Source organism: Microcaecilia unicolor, chromosome 12 (assembly GCF_901765095.1).
Source record: "Microcaecilia unicolor chromosome 12, aMicUni1.1, whole genome shotgun sequence".
Taxonomy (NCBI): Eukaryota; Metazoa; Chordata; class Amphibia; order Gymnophiona; family Siphonopidae; genus Microcaecilia; species Microcaecilia unicolor.
Genome location: NC_044042.1, coordinates 36,301,519 through 36,314,996, shown reverse-complemented (window position 1 = coordinate 36,314,996; position 13,478 = coordinate 36,301,519). Strand labels below are relative to the sequence as shown.

Genomic DNA, 13,478 nt, shown 5'->3' with positions numbered 1-13,478 from the left:
CGGTAACCGGATAGCACACGAGGCTCCCAGTAACCACCGGGTAAGTCCCTGGCTTTATTTAAAAAAAAAAATAATAATAATAAAGTATTCTTTCAGCGCCGGAGATGGCATGTGTTAGGGGCAGGCACTATACTGCTGGTAGTGCCGGATTGGCGCAGAGAAAAGCGGCGATACGGGCCCCTCAGGGAGCCTTTTGTAAAATGCACTGCAGGCTATAAATGCTCTGACTTAGGCGTCCCTTTTCCATTCTAGATGACCAATACAAGATAAAGCTTCCCGTGCTTTCCTGCAGCCAGCCACGTTTGCAAAGGGGAACCACATGTGGAGTTTCCCTTTGGAAATGAGCTTGTAGTTTCCTGTGAGCCAGCAGAAAACAAGGTCTTATGAAATTTCCCCTTTTATTCTCTAAAGGGCCCTTTTACTAAAGCTTGGCATGCACCAATGGAATTAACCTGTACTAAATGCTAAGAAGCCCATAGGTATAAAATGGGCTTTTTAACATTTAGTGCAGGCTAAGCTTTAGTAAAAGGGCCCCAAAGACAGGTATCTGTCATATTTTTCAGGTTTAATCAAAAACTTGTGGGAAGACTGGTCTCCAGGAACCCTTGATTGTTAGAGCGTTACTGTGCGTGTGTGTTAAGCAGAATTCTCTGTGCTTTATTTTAAGATTGAATCTTAAATTTGAAGATATTGAAAACTGAGTTTGAAAATGTACAAGAGTCTTTAGCTATTCCTTGATAAAGTGATGTAGAAGAAAGCTATTTGTATGGGACAGCAGGGTAGCCAGCACAATCCCAAGGAAAGCATTAACCTTGTCATGCCCATTTGCAGACCAGGCCAATCCTTTATTCATGTTTCAAAGAAATAAAACAAAGGCATCAAACCAAAGTACTCAAGACATAAGAGGCCTGTGTGGATAATGACATAATCTTTCCTCTGCTTGTTATTGTCTTTGTGTATATCAAACCTTTTTTTTTGGCCTGCCTGATGTTTGCGTGTCAGTAACCAATTTAACATAGCCTAAAATGTGATTGAATTGTTTGTGAAATGTCTTTCTTACACCATGACAAATGAAATTTCCACAGGTTGGCTAGAAGTCCCAGTATAGACGTTCTAAGCTGGCATATTTACTATGTGGATTTTCATGGCCGAAAGGCTTGTGTATTGCTGCTTGACTTCCTCTAAGAAGCTTGATTTGGATTAGTTCACTGTTTGCCTGGCAGATTTCTTCTCCAGAGTCCTTAGTAATTTTCTCACAGTTGTACGTCTAAAGAATTTCTTGTAGAAAAGGTGGAAATAAGGGTCAGCAAACAAAAATGTCATACTTGTTTTATTGGACTTACATAAAATATTTGTAACGACCTTTCATGAATTTTTGTTTCTTCATCTGGGTAAGCCTTGAAAGCTAGATACAGATATATTGAGTTAGTTACATAAGTACATAAGTAATGCCATACTGGGAAAAGACCAAGGGTCCATTGAGCCCAGCATCCTGTCCACCTCAGCGGCCAATCCAGGCCAAGGGCACCTGGCAAGCTTCCCAAACGTACAAACATTCTATACATGTTATTCCTGGAATTCTGGATTTTTCCCAAGTCCATTTAGTAGCGGTTTATGGACTTGTCCTTTAGAAAACCGTCCAACCCCTTTTTAAACTCTGCTAAGCTAACCACCTTCACCACTTTCTCCGGCAACGAATTCCAGAGTTTAATTATACGTTGGGTGAAGAAAACTTTTCTCTGATTTGTTTTAAATTTACTACACTGTAGTTTCATCACATGCCCTCTAGTCCTAGTATTTTTGGAAAGCGTGAACAGACGCTTCACATCCACCTGTTCCACTCCACTCTGTAGAAGGGTAGTACCTACAACTTGTTTGTGGTCCTTATTTTCATATATCCAAGTGGACTAATACAGCAACTGTCTCTCTTTGCATGGAAAATGGGCACACTTAGGCTTCATGGTGTGTTAAAACAATTTTGCGTCAACCCAAATTCTTCCGATACGCAGAGAAATGCATTGTACATGGTGGGCACAAGGTTTTTTAACTTATGATAAAATTAATGGCTCCAGTAACGGAGCAGGGTTTCCCAAGCATCTGGGAGTCCCTTTTACCAAGCTGCGGCAAAAGGGGGCTGGCGCTGGCATTGGCGTGTGTTTTACATATTCGCTGAGTCCCCCTTTTATAGCAGCTGATCAAAGGGAAGTCTCACCTTCCTGCAGGAAATGGCTGTGCGGCAAGTAAAGTGCTTGCTCTTTGGCCGTTTCGGGGGGGGGGGGGGGGGGAACCCTTATCGCCACCCATTGAGATGATGGTAAGGGCTCCCGCATTAACCCTGCAGTAACCGGGAAGTGTGCAGCACTGACGATTACCACCGGGTACACTCCGGCGCTACAAAAATAAGCACATTTTTGTAGCGCCGGAAATGACGGCACATTAGGGGTGGGAAGTACCGCAGTACTTCCTGCATAGCAGACGGTAAGCCCGTGTTGGGCTTACCGCCGCTTAGTAAAAGGAGCCCTGTGTGTTTGAGACTTTTCCTCATATGTTTTAATACCATAAGTTAACATCATTTAAGTGCTCTTGGCTCATTGGTATTCTGTAGTGTTTGACTTACATTTGAACTTGAGTGGTGTCGCCACATTTTTGTGTTCTGAATTGTTTCATGTATTAATGTTGCCATTAGTGCATGTCCACTAAAAATTGTTAGCACGTGAACACTTACTGACGTGTCACATGCTTATCCTGCGTTAATCAGTTAGCGTGTGGCAATGTAGCTGTGATAACTGATTAGCACAGAAACGCCCACTCACTGCCCTCAGACACGCACCCTCCATGAAAAAAATGTGAAATATTTTTAACACACGGTCAGCGCGTGCTGATTGGGAACATTATACACAGGACATCTGAGTGCGTTCAGCAGTAAACCCTTGTAAGCTGCAGTAAAGGGCTTCTATATAATGTGTCTACTTTAACGTTCAATTAAGTGTCCCTTTTTGTAGCTTTAGAATATGTCGCTTTGGTGTTTTTTCCATGTTGATACATTTCTTGGATAAAATAGTGTACTTGCTGTGTTAGTCCACTGAAACGCTGACTTTGCGTGAACCTGGTAAAAGGAGTGGTAGTTCCCAAAAGCTAATCAAGAAAAGTATTAAGTTAATCCAATAAAAATATTACTTTAAATATTATTTTATTGACCTTTTATTTGGGGCAGATTTTTTTTTTTTTAAACGAAAACCTATTTTGGAACTCTGTGACCTTTGGAGCTGAATGTTGCTGTTGATTTTTTTATCCAGAATAATTCACCTACAGTATGATGATTTGCTTCAGAATGCTATATTTAGATGTTGTACAGGATCTAATTTTATAGTGCATTGTTTAAATGAAATTATGGGTTATTTTATTTAAGTCTAAGTACAATAGAGTAACTCCACTTTTGAAGTATTTACATTGGCTCGCTGTAGCCGCTTGTATTAAGTTCAAAATGTTATGTTGTGTGTTTTAATTATTATATGGAAGCTATCCTGCTTGCAGTGTATCCTGGAAGAAGGTCAGATTTGGTCTTTTTTTTCTAAATGGTCTATTCATGTGAATAAGTTCAAACTTCCTGCCACCTCTTTTACGTGTTTGGTTTCAACCCAAAAGAAGATCCTTAGTTCAGGTTTTCCAGGTTTATGGAACTTACTACCTATGAATATCAAGTTAGAACAAAACTGCATCAAATTTTAAGTCTTTGAAAACTTAAGCATCTACAATAGATCTTAAATTATGTTCTATTGATTTGGTTGCTGTAAATTGTACATTGAGTTCTTTTTGTGTAAACTGTCCTGAGCTAAGGGTTGAGATTTATAGAAAAATCCTGTTTATTGTTATTATTATTATTACACTTAGACCTGATTTGCTTTTCCTTCTAGATCATTAGGCTGAAAGGTTATGTGAACCAGGAAGTGAAACTTGGTGGTCTGGGGCCTGACTATGAGGCCATCAAAGACAAAGTAAGTGCCAAAAATGTATGGCATTTGTTATAGAGTAAGTACTTTTATGCAAAACGGACAGTTGAAAATAGGCATATAGAAGTGCATCAGGTCATCTGGAGCTATTTTTAAATTGGAACCAAAAGGCAGGAAGATTTTTGTAGCTTTAGAATAGGCAGGGGTGAGGACAACCTGGCTGGGGGAGGAACTTAGAGTGTTGGTGGTAGTAGTGGAGATATTGGATTCAAAACCTCTTTGAAGCTCTAGGGGTGAAGGATAAAAGAAGGATCAGGCTTGGATTTAGCAATAGGCAATATAGACAACTGTCTCTGGTGCCAAATTTTGACAGGCACTGGAGTGTTGCTGTTGCATGCATGCCTTAATCTGAGGCTACCGTGGTTGATCTTCAGTGACAACAGCAGTAAGGCAGTTTCTATTGCAGAGTGCAGAATGGGGTCTGGGAACCCATGGGTGCTGAGAGAGCCTGTGGCGCCATGCTTTCTGTACTTGCACAGGCTTCCTGTTCCTATTAAAAAAAACCTGTATGTGCAGGGGGCAGGCCCTCTTGCCATCTGAGAGCTTGAAGGCCCTGTGCTGAGTTCTGCGATAGAAATTGCTTTATCACTCAGGATCAGTTGTATGGTGAGGGGCTCTGTCTGATTGGGAGAGAGGAGGATCATGATCAGGCATTCTGGAATGGGGAACGTAGAATTTCTCCCTTCTTGCTTATACACAGCCTCATTTGAAATCCAGCCTTGGGGTTGGGAGAGTAGAGGGTGGTGGTGGGGGGTTATTATAGTTGCTCGTTGTTGTTATTGTTTTCTATTTGTGATTTATAAACAACAGTTGCACAGCATATTGTTCCTTTTTATACTTTAATAAAAAGATTTCAATATAAAATTATGAGGCTTCTTCAGATGAGGACAGAGCCCGTGGGGATAGAGATGGGGTCCATGAGGGTGGGGTGGGAACGGAGACAGAACCCGCAGGGACGGGGCAGGGATGGGGACAAACTTTGTCCCTTGTCATTCTCTAGTTTACATTACTGTGACAAACAGTTCTGCAGGCCCAATAATTAGTATATGTAGATTAGTAATAATAATTTTGTAATATGTCATAGAAAATACTTTTACACTAATAAAAGATAAAGGTTTAAGTGGACTTAAACTGGGCAAAGCTGATGAATATTGGCTTTGATCACTGTATCACTGTCTGGTTAGTGCTGGGGAGATCTGTGGGTGGCGCTTGGGCAGAGCCAGCACTTACCCAGTTAGTGGCGATATTTAGTCCACTAATTGCTTAGGTAAGGGCATAAATTTAGGATAGCAAAAAGGCTGCCCTATCTTTTTATCTGGAAGCTAACCAGGCACTGGTCTGAATTCGGCCATTGCTTGGTTAACTTCCAGTTATCCGTACTGATGTGGATATTGATATTCAGTGTTGGCGCCTGGATGTGGGCCGGCATTGAATATCTGGGCTTAATGCTGCCTGCAGCTGTTAGCAACTTTAAAAATGTTGACCGCCGCAGGCTGAATATCAAGCCCAAAATATTTAAAACTTGGCATAGTTAATATTTAAATAAAAAGTATTTTGTCTATTTTTTTTTTAGTCAGAACAATTAAAGCATCAAAAGGAATATGCAAAAAGAGTTCATGAGCACAATAAAAGGAATTTGCTATACACGTCAAAACCTCCAGCCAAGTCAGCTACGCAGAATGAAAAGAAATCTTCAGTATCCAGACTCAAGGTACCATACAAGGTTTCAGAAGATCTGTACATGCCATTTTGATTTCTTGATGTTAACCTGTAGGAAAAGAAAAAAATATGGGCGCATATTAAGGGTGGGGTGCTAGATTAGTTCAGATCATTGGGTTGTGCTTTACAACCAGCAGAAGAAGGCAGAGAACACTGAGGTGTCCCCCAGTTTTTGTACTTCTGGAACAAGTAAAAAATCGATTTACTTCTCATTCTACATCAGTCAGGATTTTGTAGACCTCAATCACATCTCCCCTCATCTGTCTCTTTTCTAAGCTGAAGAGCCCTAACCTCTTTAGCCTTTCCTCATACGAGAGGAGTTCCATCCCCTTTATCGATTCGGTTGCTCTTCATTGAACCTTTTCTATTTCTGCTATATCTTTTTTGAGATACGGCAAGCAGAACTGAACGCAGTACTCAAGGTGAGGTCATATCATGGAATGATACAAAGGCATTATAGTATTTTCGGTCTTATTCACCATCCCTTTCCTAATAATTCCTAGCCTGTTTGCTTTTTTGACTGCCGCCTCACACTCAGCAGAAAATTTCAGCGTATTATCTACAATGACACCTAGATCTTTTTCTTGAGTACTGACCCCCCCCACCCCGCAGGTAACTATGATTCGGATTATTCTTTCCAATGTGCATCACCTTGCATTTGTTCACATTAAATTTCATCTGCCATTTGGATGCCCAGTCTTCCAATTTCCTTAAGGTCTTCCTGCAATGTTTCACAGTCCGCACGTGTTTTAACAACCTTGAATAGTTAATTTAATCGCCTCACTCATCGTTCCGAAATGAAGAAATTTGGTGTGGCGAGACTTCCCTTGGCTGAACCCATGTCTACTCTGTCCCATTAAAACATGTTTGTCTATGGTGTTCTGTAATTATATTCTTTATATTAGTTTCTGCTATTTTGCCGGCACCAGCATCGGGCTTACTGGTCTGTAATTTCCCAGATCACCCCTAGAACCCTTTTTAAAAATTGGCGTCATATTGGCCACCCTCCAATCTTCAGGTACTATGGAAAATTTTAACAAGAGGTTACATATTACTAAGCAGATCAGCAATTTCATGCTTGAGTTCTTTGAGCACCCTTGGATGTATGCCAACCGGTCCAGGTGATTTACTACTCTTTAATTTGTCAATTTGGCTCAGTGCAGGTTCACCGAGATTTCTTTCAGTTTCTTCGCATCATCATCTTTGAAAACCATTTCCAGTACAGGCAGATCTCTTACATCTTCTTCCGTAAAGACCAAAGCAAAGAACTCATTCAGTTTCTGTGCTATGGCCTTCATGTTCTAATGGTCCCACGGATTCCCTCGCAGGCTTTCTGCTTCTGGTTACCTGAAAAAGTTGTTACTGTGAGTTTTAGCCTCTGCAGCAAGTTTCTCTTTATATTCTCTTTTAGCCTTCTTTATTAATGCTTTGTATCTGTCTTACCAGTTCTTATTTTGCTTCTTATTTTCTTCATTTGGATCCTTTTTCCATTCTTTGAAGGACAATTTTTTGGCTGTAATAGCCTCTTTTACTTCACCTTTTAACCATGCTGGCTGTCATTTTCTCTTCTTTCCACCTTTGCAAATGCGTGGAATGCTTCTGGACTGGGCTTCCAAGATTACCACCTGATTTAGGGACCCTTTTACTAAGTCGCGTAAACATCTTCGCACGCCCACTGTGCGCCAGAATGGACTTACCACCCGATTACCACGTGGCTCTTGTGGTAATTTCATTTATGGCGCGCGTCCAAAAATATTTTTTATTTTCGGCAGCGCGTAACGGACGCATGCAGGTCATTACCGGCCGGATTTTTTACCGCTAGGTCAATGGCTAGCGGTAAGGTCTCAGACCCAAAATGGACGCATGGCAATTTTGATTTTGCGGCACGTCCGTTTTCGACAAAAAAAGGCCTTTTTTACAGGCGCACTAAAAAATGGATTGACGCATGCCCAAAACCCACGCCTACAGTACCGCGAGCCATTTTTCAACGCACTTTTGTAAAAGGACCCGTTAGTGTCCTAAGCTTAGCAGCCAATCCTTTTAGTTTCTTTTTAACCATTTTCCTCATTTTATTATAGTCACCCTTTTGAAAATTAAATGCAGCTACAGTAGATTTATTTTGTGGGTTCATACAAATAGAGAGGGTAATACAGCATACACAGAAAGTATACAAACAAAAGAAGCAACACTGGGCCTTCAAGACTGGGACAATTAACGTTCTTTATTGATGACCCGACACGGGCCGTGTTTCGGCACTAAACAGCACCTGCCTCAGGGGTCAAGAAGGGACACAGTAAGATGTACGTGACTTTCGCTTTGATGCACACGAGAGGGCTCTATATAGAGCTGCACTTTCGCAACTGCGGCGAATGGCGATTTTTTTATAGTATACGCTGGGGCATCGAATTCACTTCACGTACATCTTACTGTGTCCATCAATAAAGAACGTTAATTGTCCCAGTCTTGAAGACCCAGTGTTGCTTCTTTTGGTTGTATACTTTTGTGGGTTCATCCCAGATCGTAGCTCAAACTAGATCATGTTATGATCACTGTTTCTCAGAGAACCCAACACCGCCACCTCTCGCACTATACCCTGCACACCACCAAGGACCAGATCCAAAATGGCTCCCCCTCTTGTCGGTTCCTGGACCAGTTGCTCCAAGAAGCAGTCGTTTATTACATCTAAAAATGTTATCTCCCTGGCACTCCTTGATGTAATATTTATCCAGTCAATATCGGGATAATTGAAATCACCCATTATTATAGCATTGCCCAATTTGCCAGCTTTCCTAATCTCTATAAACATTTCTTCATCCGTCTGTTCATTCCCAGTGGATGGTAGTACAGCCCTAAAAGAATACTTCTTCCCTTCACACATGGAATTTCTATCCATAATGATTCCACGCTGCTATCTTTTCATGTGGAGTGTTTATTTTATTTGACTCAATTCCCTCTTTAATATATAGCACAACCCCCCCTCCAATTTGATTCTCTCTATCATTGCAATATACTTTGTACCCTGTTAACACAGTATCCCATTGATTGTCCTCTTTCCACCAAGTCTCTGAGATGCCTATTATATCTACCACATCATTTAATGCTATATACTCTAACTCTCCCATTTTATTTTTTAGGCTTCTAGCATTTGTATACAGGCACTTCAAATTTTTTTTTTCCTTTGATCTACAAGCTGCTTAGAAGTAGAAGGGGATAATGTGCATCTTTTATCCTGCTCTCTCATTAAGCATATCTGCCTTACTTTCAAAATTGGTAAAACCTCTCTACTGGGATTCCCTAAATGTCCTCTTTCAATAGTATCATTCAAGGATACTCCATACTGAACCATAAGCTCCTGGGCGACTGTCAGCCTTCTCCTCCATTCTAGTTTAAAAGCTGCTCTGTCTCCTTTTTAAAAGTTAGCGCCAACAGCCTGGTTCCATCCCGGTTAAGGTGGATCCATCCTTTCAGAGCAGTCTCCTCCTTTCACAGAATGTTGCCCAGTTTCTAACAAATCTATATCCCTCATACCTGCACCATCTTCTCAACCACACATTGAGACTTCAGAGCTCTTCCTGCCTTTTGGGTCCTGAATGTTCAACGGGGAACATCTTTGGACTTCAGCTTTCTACCTAAGAGCCTAAATTTGGCTTCTACAACCTCCTTCCCACATTTTCCTAAGTCATTGGTACCCTCTCCTCAAGTCGCTTCACTGGCTCCCTATCCGTTTTCGCATCCTGTTCAAACTTCTTCTACTAACCTATAACTGTACTCACTCTGCTGCTCCCCAGTATCTCTCCACACTCGTCCTTCCCTACACCCCTTCCCGTGCACTCCGCTCCATGGATAAATCCTTCTTATCTGTTCCCTTCTCCACTACTGCCAACTCCAGACTTCGCGCCTTCTGTCTCGGTGCACCCTACGCCTGGAATAAACTTCCTGAGCCCATATGTCTTGCCCCATCCTTGGCCACCTTTAAATCTAGACTGAAAGCCCACCTCTTTAACATTGCTTTTGATTTGTAACCACTTGTAACCACTCGCCTCCACCTACCTTCCTCTCCTCCTTCCTGTACACATTAATTGATTTGATTTGCTTACTTTATTTTTTGTCTATAGATTGTAAGCTCTTTGAGCAGGGACTGTCTTTCTTCTGTGTTTGCAGCGCTGCGTACGCCTTGTAGCGCTATAGAAATGCTAAATAGTAGTAGTAGTAGTAGTAGTCTTCCCCAGCACTATCTAAGATCCTGTCTAGGTGACACATGAAGTCTGCCACCTTCGCACCAGGCAGGCAAGTGACCAGGCGATCCTCACGTCCAACAACCACCCAGCTATCTACATGCCTAGTGATCAAATCACCACCTACAACAGCTGTCCTACCTAACCCTTCCTGCCTAGGCAGAAGTTCTCGGAGACATATTCTCAGTGCGAGAGGATAGTGCATCCCCTGGTGGGCAGGACCTGGCTATAGGAGTACCTCCTACTCCACCAAGGTGATGCTCTCCTTCTAGGAGACCTCCCTCCTTCAAGGCAGCACAGGGGCTGCCAGACTGGAGGTGGGACTTCTCTACAACATCCCTATAGGTCTCATCTATGTACCTCTCTGTCTTCCTCAGCTCCTCCAAGTCTGCTACTGTAACCTTAAGAGAATGGACCTGTTCTTTGAAGCTAGGAGCTCTTTGAATCGGGCACACATATATAACTGATTACCAACTGGGAGATAATCATATATGTGGCACTCAATGCAAAAGATTGGATAGCACCCCTCTCGCTGTCTCCTTCTTAGTATTTTTGAGTTTTTCAGTAGTTTAAAACTTGCTAAGGTATTAAGGATAGTAGTCTAATATTTAAAAAACTCTTTAGCTTATATGGTATAATGTGTGATTTATTTAGTGTTTACTTCTTAGAAAGTAATGAAATGTAACTAAAATTCTATAAGAGCACTCCTCCCTTTGTTATCCTAATTAGAATAACTAACTTTAAATGAAGAGTTGTGCTAGGGGTGGGCGAGAGGGATTGAAAACTAAACTAGTCCAACAAGTTCTAGGTCTGGTGGACTCTTATCCAGGCCCAGAAAGCTAAATATACAGAATGAGTGTAAGTACTAATCAACAGTTCAGTGTCCAACTTTGCACATTGTGGAACATAACAGTCCAGAATGGTTCCCAAATTTGTTGAAACCTGCGCCAGCAACCAAGGTGATCCCAGCCTGCCTTATGATGTTCCAAAATCATGAAAGCAAACACTAAGTTCAGGCATTGTGTCCCATCAGGAGGATCTGATTTCAACCAATGAAGAAGAATGACCCTACGAGCCAGCAAAAAATGATAATGCAGCAATATGCGCTTCATTTTGTTGGGGTGAACAGGAAGACCTGTATAATCATATCAAATAGATACACTTGAGGATGTGGAGACAAATGAAAATGAAAAATAGGATGTACCTTGGATTGAACCACCATCCAAAATTGTACAACAGTTCTGCAAGAAACAAAACATGTGCCCAAGGGTGGTCTCAGGCTCCTGATACTTAGAACATTGACGATGTTGAGCAATGCCCATCTGCTGAGCATGCTTGGGGGAGATGTACGCTCAAAATAAAAATTTATATTGCTGTTCTCGATTGTAATATCTCTAATCTCTTGACCCAAGTCTGCTGTCCAAGCAGCTGTTGCTTTAGAGAAGTCCAAGGGTGGCAAGTCCACTGTGAGAACTTTATAGCAAAAGGAGACACTGACAGTAGTAGGTCTATTTAACGAAAACTGTTCTTCCAAAGTCTCTTGCTGCTCCTCCCCAAGCGACTCAGCCAGAAGGGTCAAAAGATAATGTTGCAGCTGCATCTATGCAAATCGATCTGTGGACGGTAGTTCACTTGTTTAGATGGGAAGATCTTCCTTCTCTTATTTCTCAGGTGATATCCTTCTTGAAGAGGGCGGAGGTGCTGTTGGAGAAGTCTTGGGATGGGGAAGCTCTGAGAAGGGTTTTGAGGTTCTTTCCACTGAGGTTTTTTCCACTTCTTAAGGCCCTCTAGTGGATGGTGATGGAGGAACAGGATATCAAGGGTGTCAATGCAGCATTGAAAGTCTTGAGGTTTTGCATGGCAACTCTGTGGTTGGTGATTGTGGCAGTCAGGCAAGGGGAGTTCCTTTTTCTCTTTGGATCTAGTGGAGACATACCATCATATCCTGATTTGATTGGACCAGCAATGGTTTCTGAGGGTCTGTGCATTAGGGAAATATTTCCAATTCAGGCTGATGCCTTTTCGGTTGGCTACAGTCCACGAACTGTTTTGAAGATAGTTGTGGCAGCCTTTCTTTACAGGGAAGCTATTCGAGTCAATCCTTACCTGGAGAAAATCCCAATACCTTGAGAAAAACCCAGGTATTGTGAATGAAGGCTTATAGCACCATAGCCTAACAGAATCCAGTTTTGATTGAGCTTGAAGCTCAGTGGAGCAGGAGGGAACTGCCAGACCAAAGAGAAAAGCTTTGCTTTACCTTTTATATAAAAAATTTAATCTTGTCAGTGTATTCTTCAAGGCTAGCTAGTTCTTAGCTAGGACACAAATTGCTTATAGTATCCTTAATGTATTTTCTTTCCTTAAATGTAGTAGGTTGACAAATTGATAGTTATATAGCCAGTCAGTGCACCTGCAATGCCATATAGCCATACTTGTTTGATCCATTGGCCTCTTTCCAGATCAGATAAGTGCTCCACAAGTGCTCCGTTTGGCTGTTTTTTGTTGCTTTGAGTTTAGAGTCTTTCAAAGCGTCAAAGCACCCCCAGAACTTGAAAAGCTCTATAAAGAGGACCTTCTCAAAGAACCTGCCCTTCCCCCAACATAAGGAGACCAGATGGCTCCATAAACACTGGGGCATTTTTATCCTCTCCTGCTTTCTTTTGTTGGTGGTTTGTGTGTCTATGTTTTAAAAAAATAATAATTCCCCCTCGTAAAGCCTTCTGGGCTTTGTGATTTTGCTGTTTCCCTAGAAGAAATGCAGACCTAACAGTCCCACAGTGCTTTGACATAAAGATTAAATAAACCAAGATTGGATGAAAACATCCCCTTCATAGATTTATGGTTATCCTGATTTAGAACTGATGTTCATGCTATAGATTTAATTTCTGAAATTTGTTTCTACTACAAACTACTAGTTTTTAAACCAGATTTCTTCACTCTATAACAACTCATGAATGAGTTTGTGACACGTGCTTTAAAAATCTGCATCGTTGATTGAATGAAGACACTTCATCATGTTGCGAGTTGTTACATACTGATGTGTATTCTGTGTAAGCAAAATTTCAAATGAAATGAAACAAAATAAATGTTTCACGGACGACAAGCAGTTCATTTCATTAAAGTACATGGATAATGTTGTCCTGATGGCATGAACACAAAATTCAGTTTCCAGAGCTTTCTAGGAAGTCCTCAGTCTCTATTTAGCATGCACAACAGTTCTCATGCCTTAGTTCATGTTCCCCAGTATGCATTTAACACACTTTTCTGCATGGCTGTTTCTTGGTTGAGTTTGTCAAGTGTGTGATAGTGCTCCCTTCTATAAACTCCTTATGGTTGGATCTTGACTTCTGTCCCTCTTCCCAGTGATGAGACCTAAAGTACAGGCACAGTTTCTCTTTATTTCCACTCAAAGTCCATTATTTACAGGATACAACTCATTTCTACAGTGTAAGCCACTAAGAAATCCCAAGCATACATTTTTGCTAGCCAACATAACTCTGTAGAGAGTAAATAA

General features: G+C 41.4%; 1 protein-coding gene across 2 annotated transcripts in view; it reads left to right on the top strand.

Annotated features, from left to right (window-relative positions):
• The window catches only part of JHY (junctional cadherin complex regulator), a 72,145-nt gene that overhangs the window by 51,302 nt on the left and 7,365 nt on the right, over positions 1–13,478 (top strand). For both annotated transcript variants that reach the window (XM_030221424.1, XM_030221423.1), the window contains exons 7-8: positions 3,915–3,995; positions 5,584–5,721. In XM_030221424.1, coding sequence (XP_030077284.1) covers positions 3,915–3,995; positions 5,584–5,721 — 219 coding nt within the window. The remainder of the gene's footprint in view (positions 1–3,914; positions 3,996–5,583; positions 5,722–13,478) is intronic.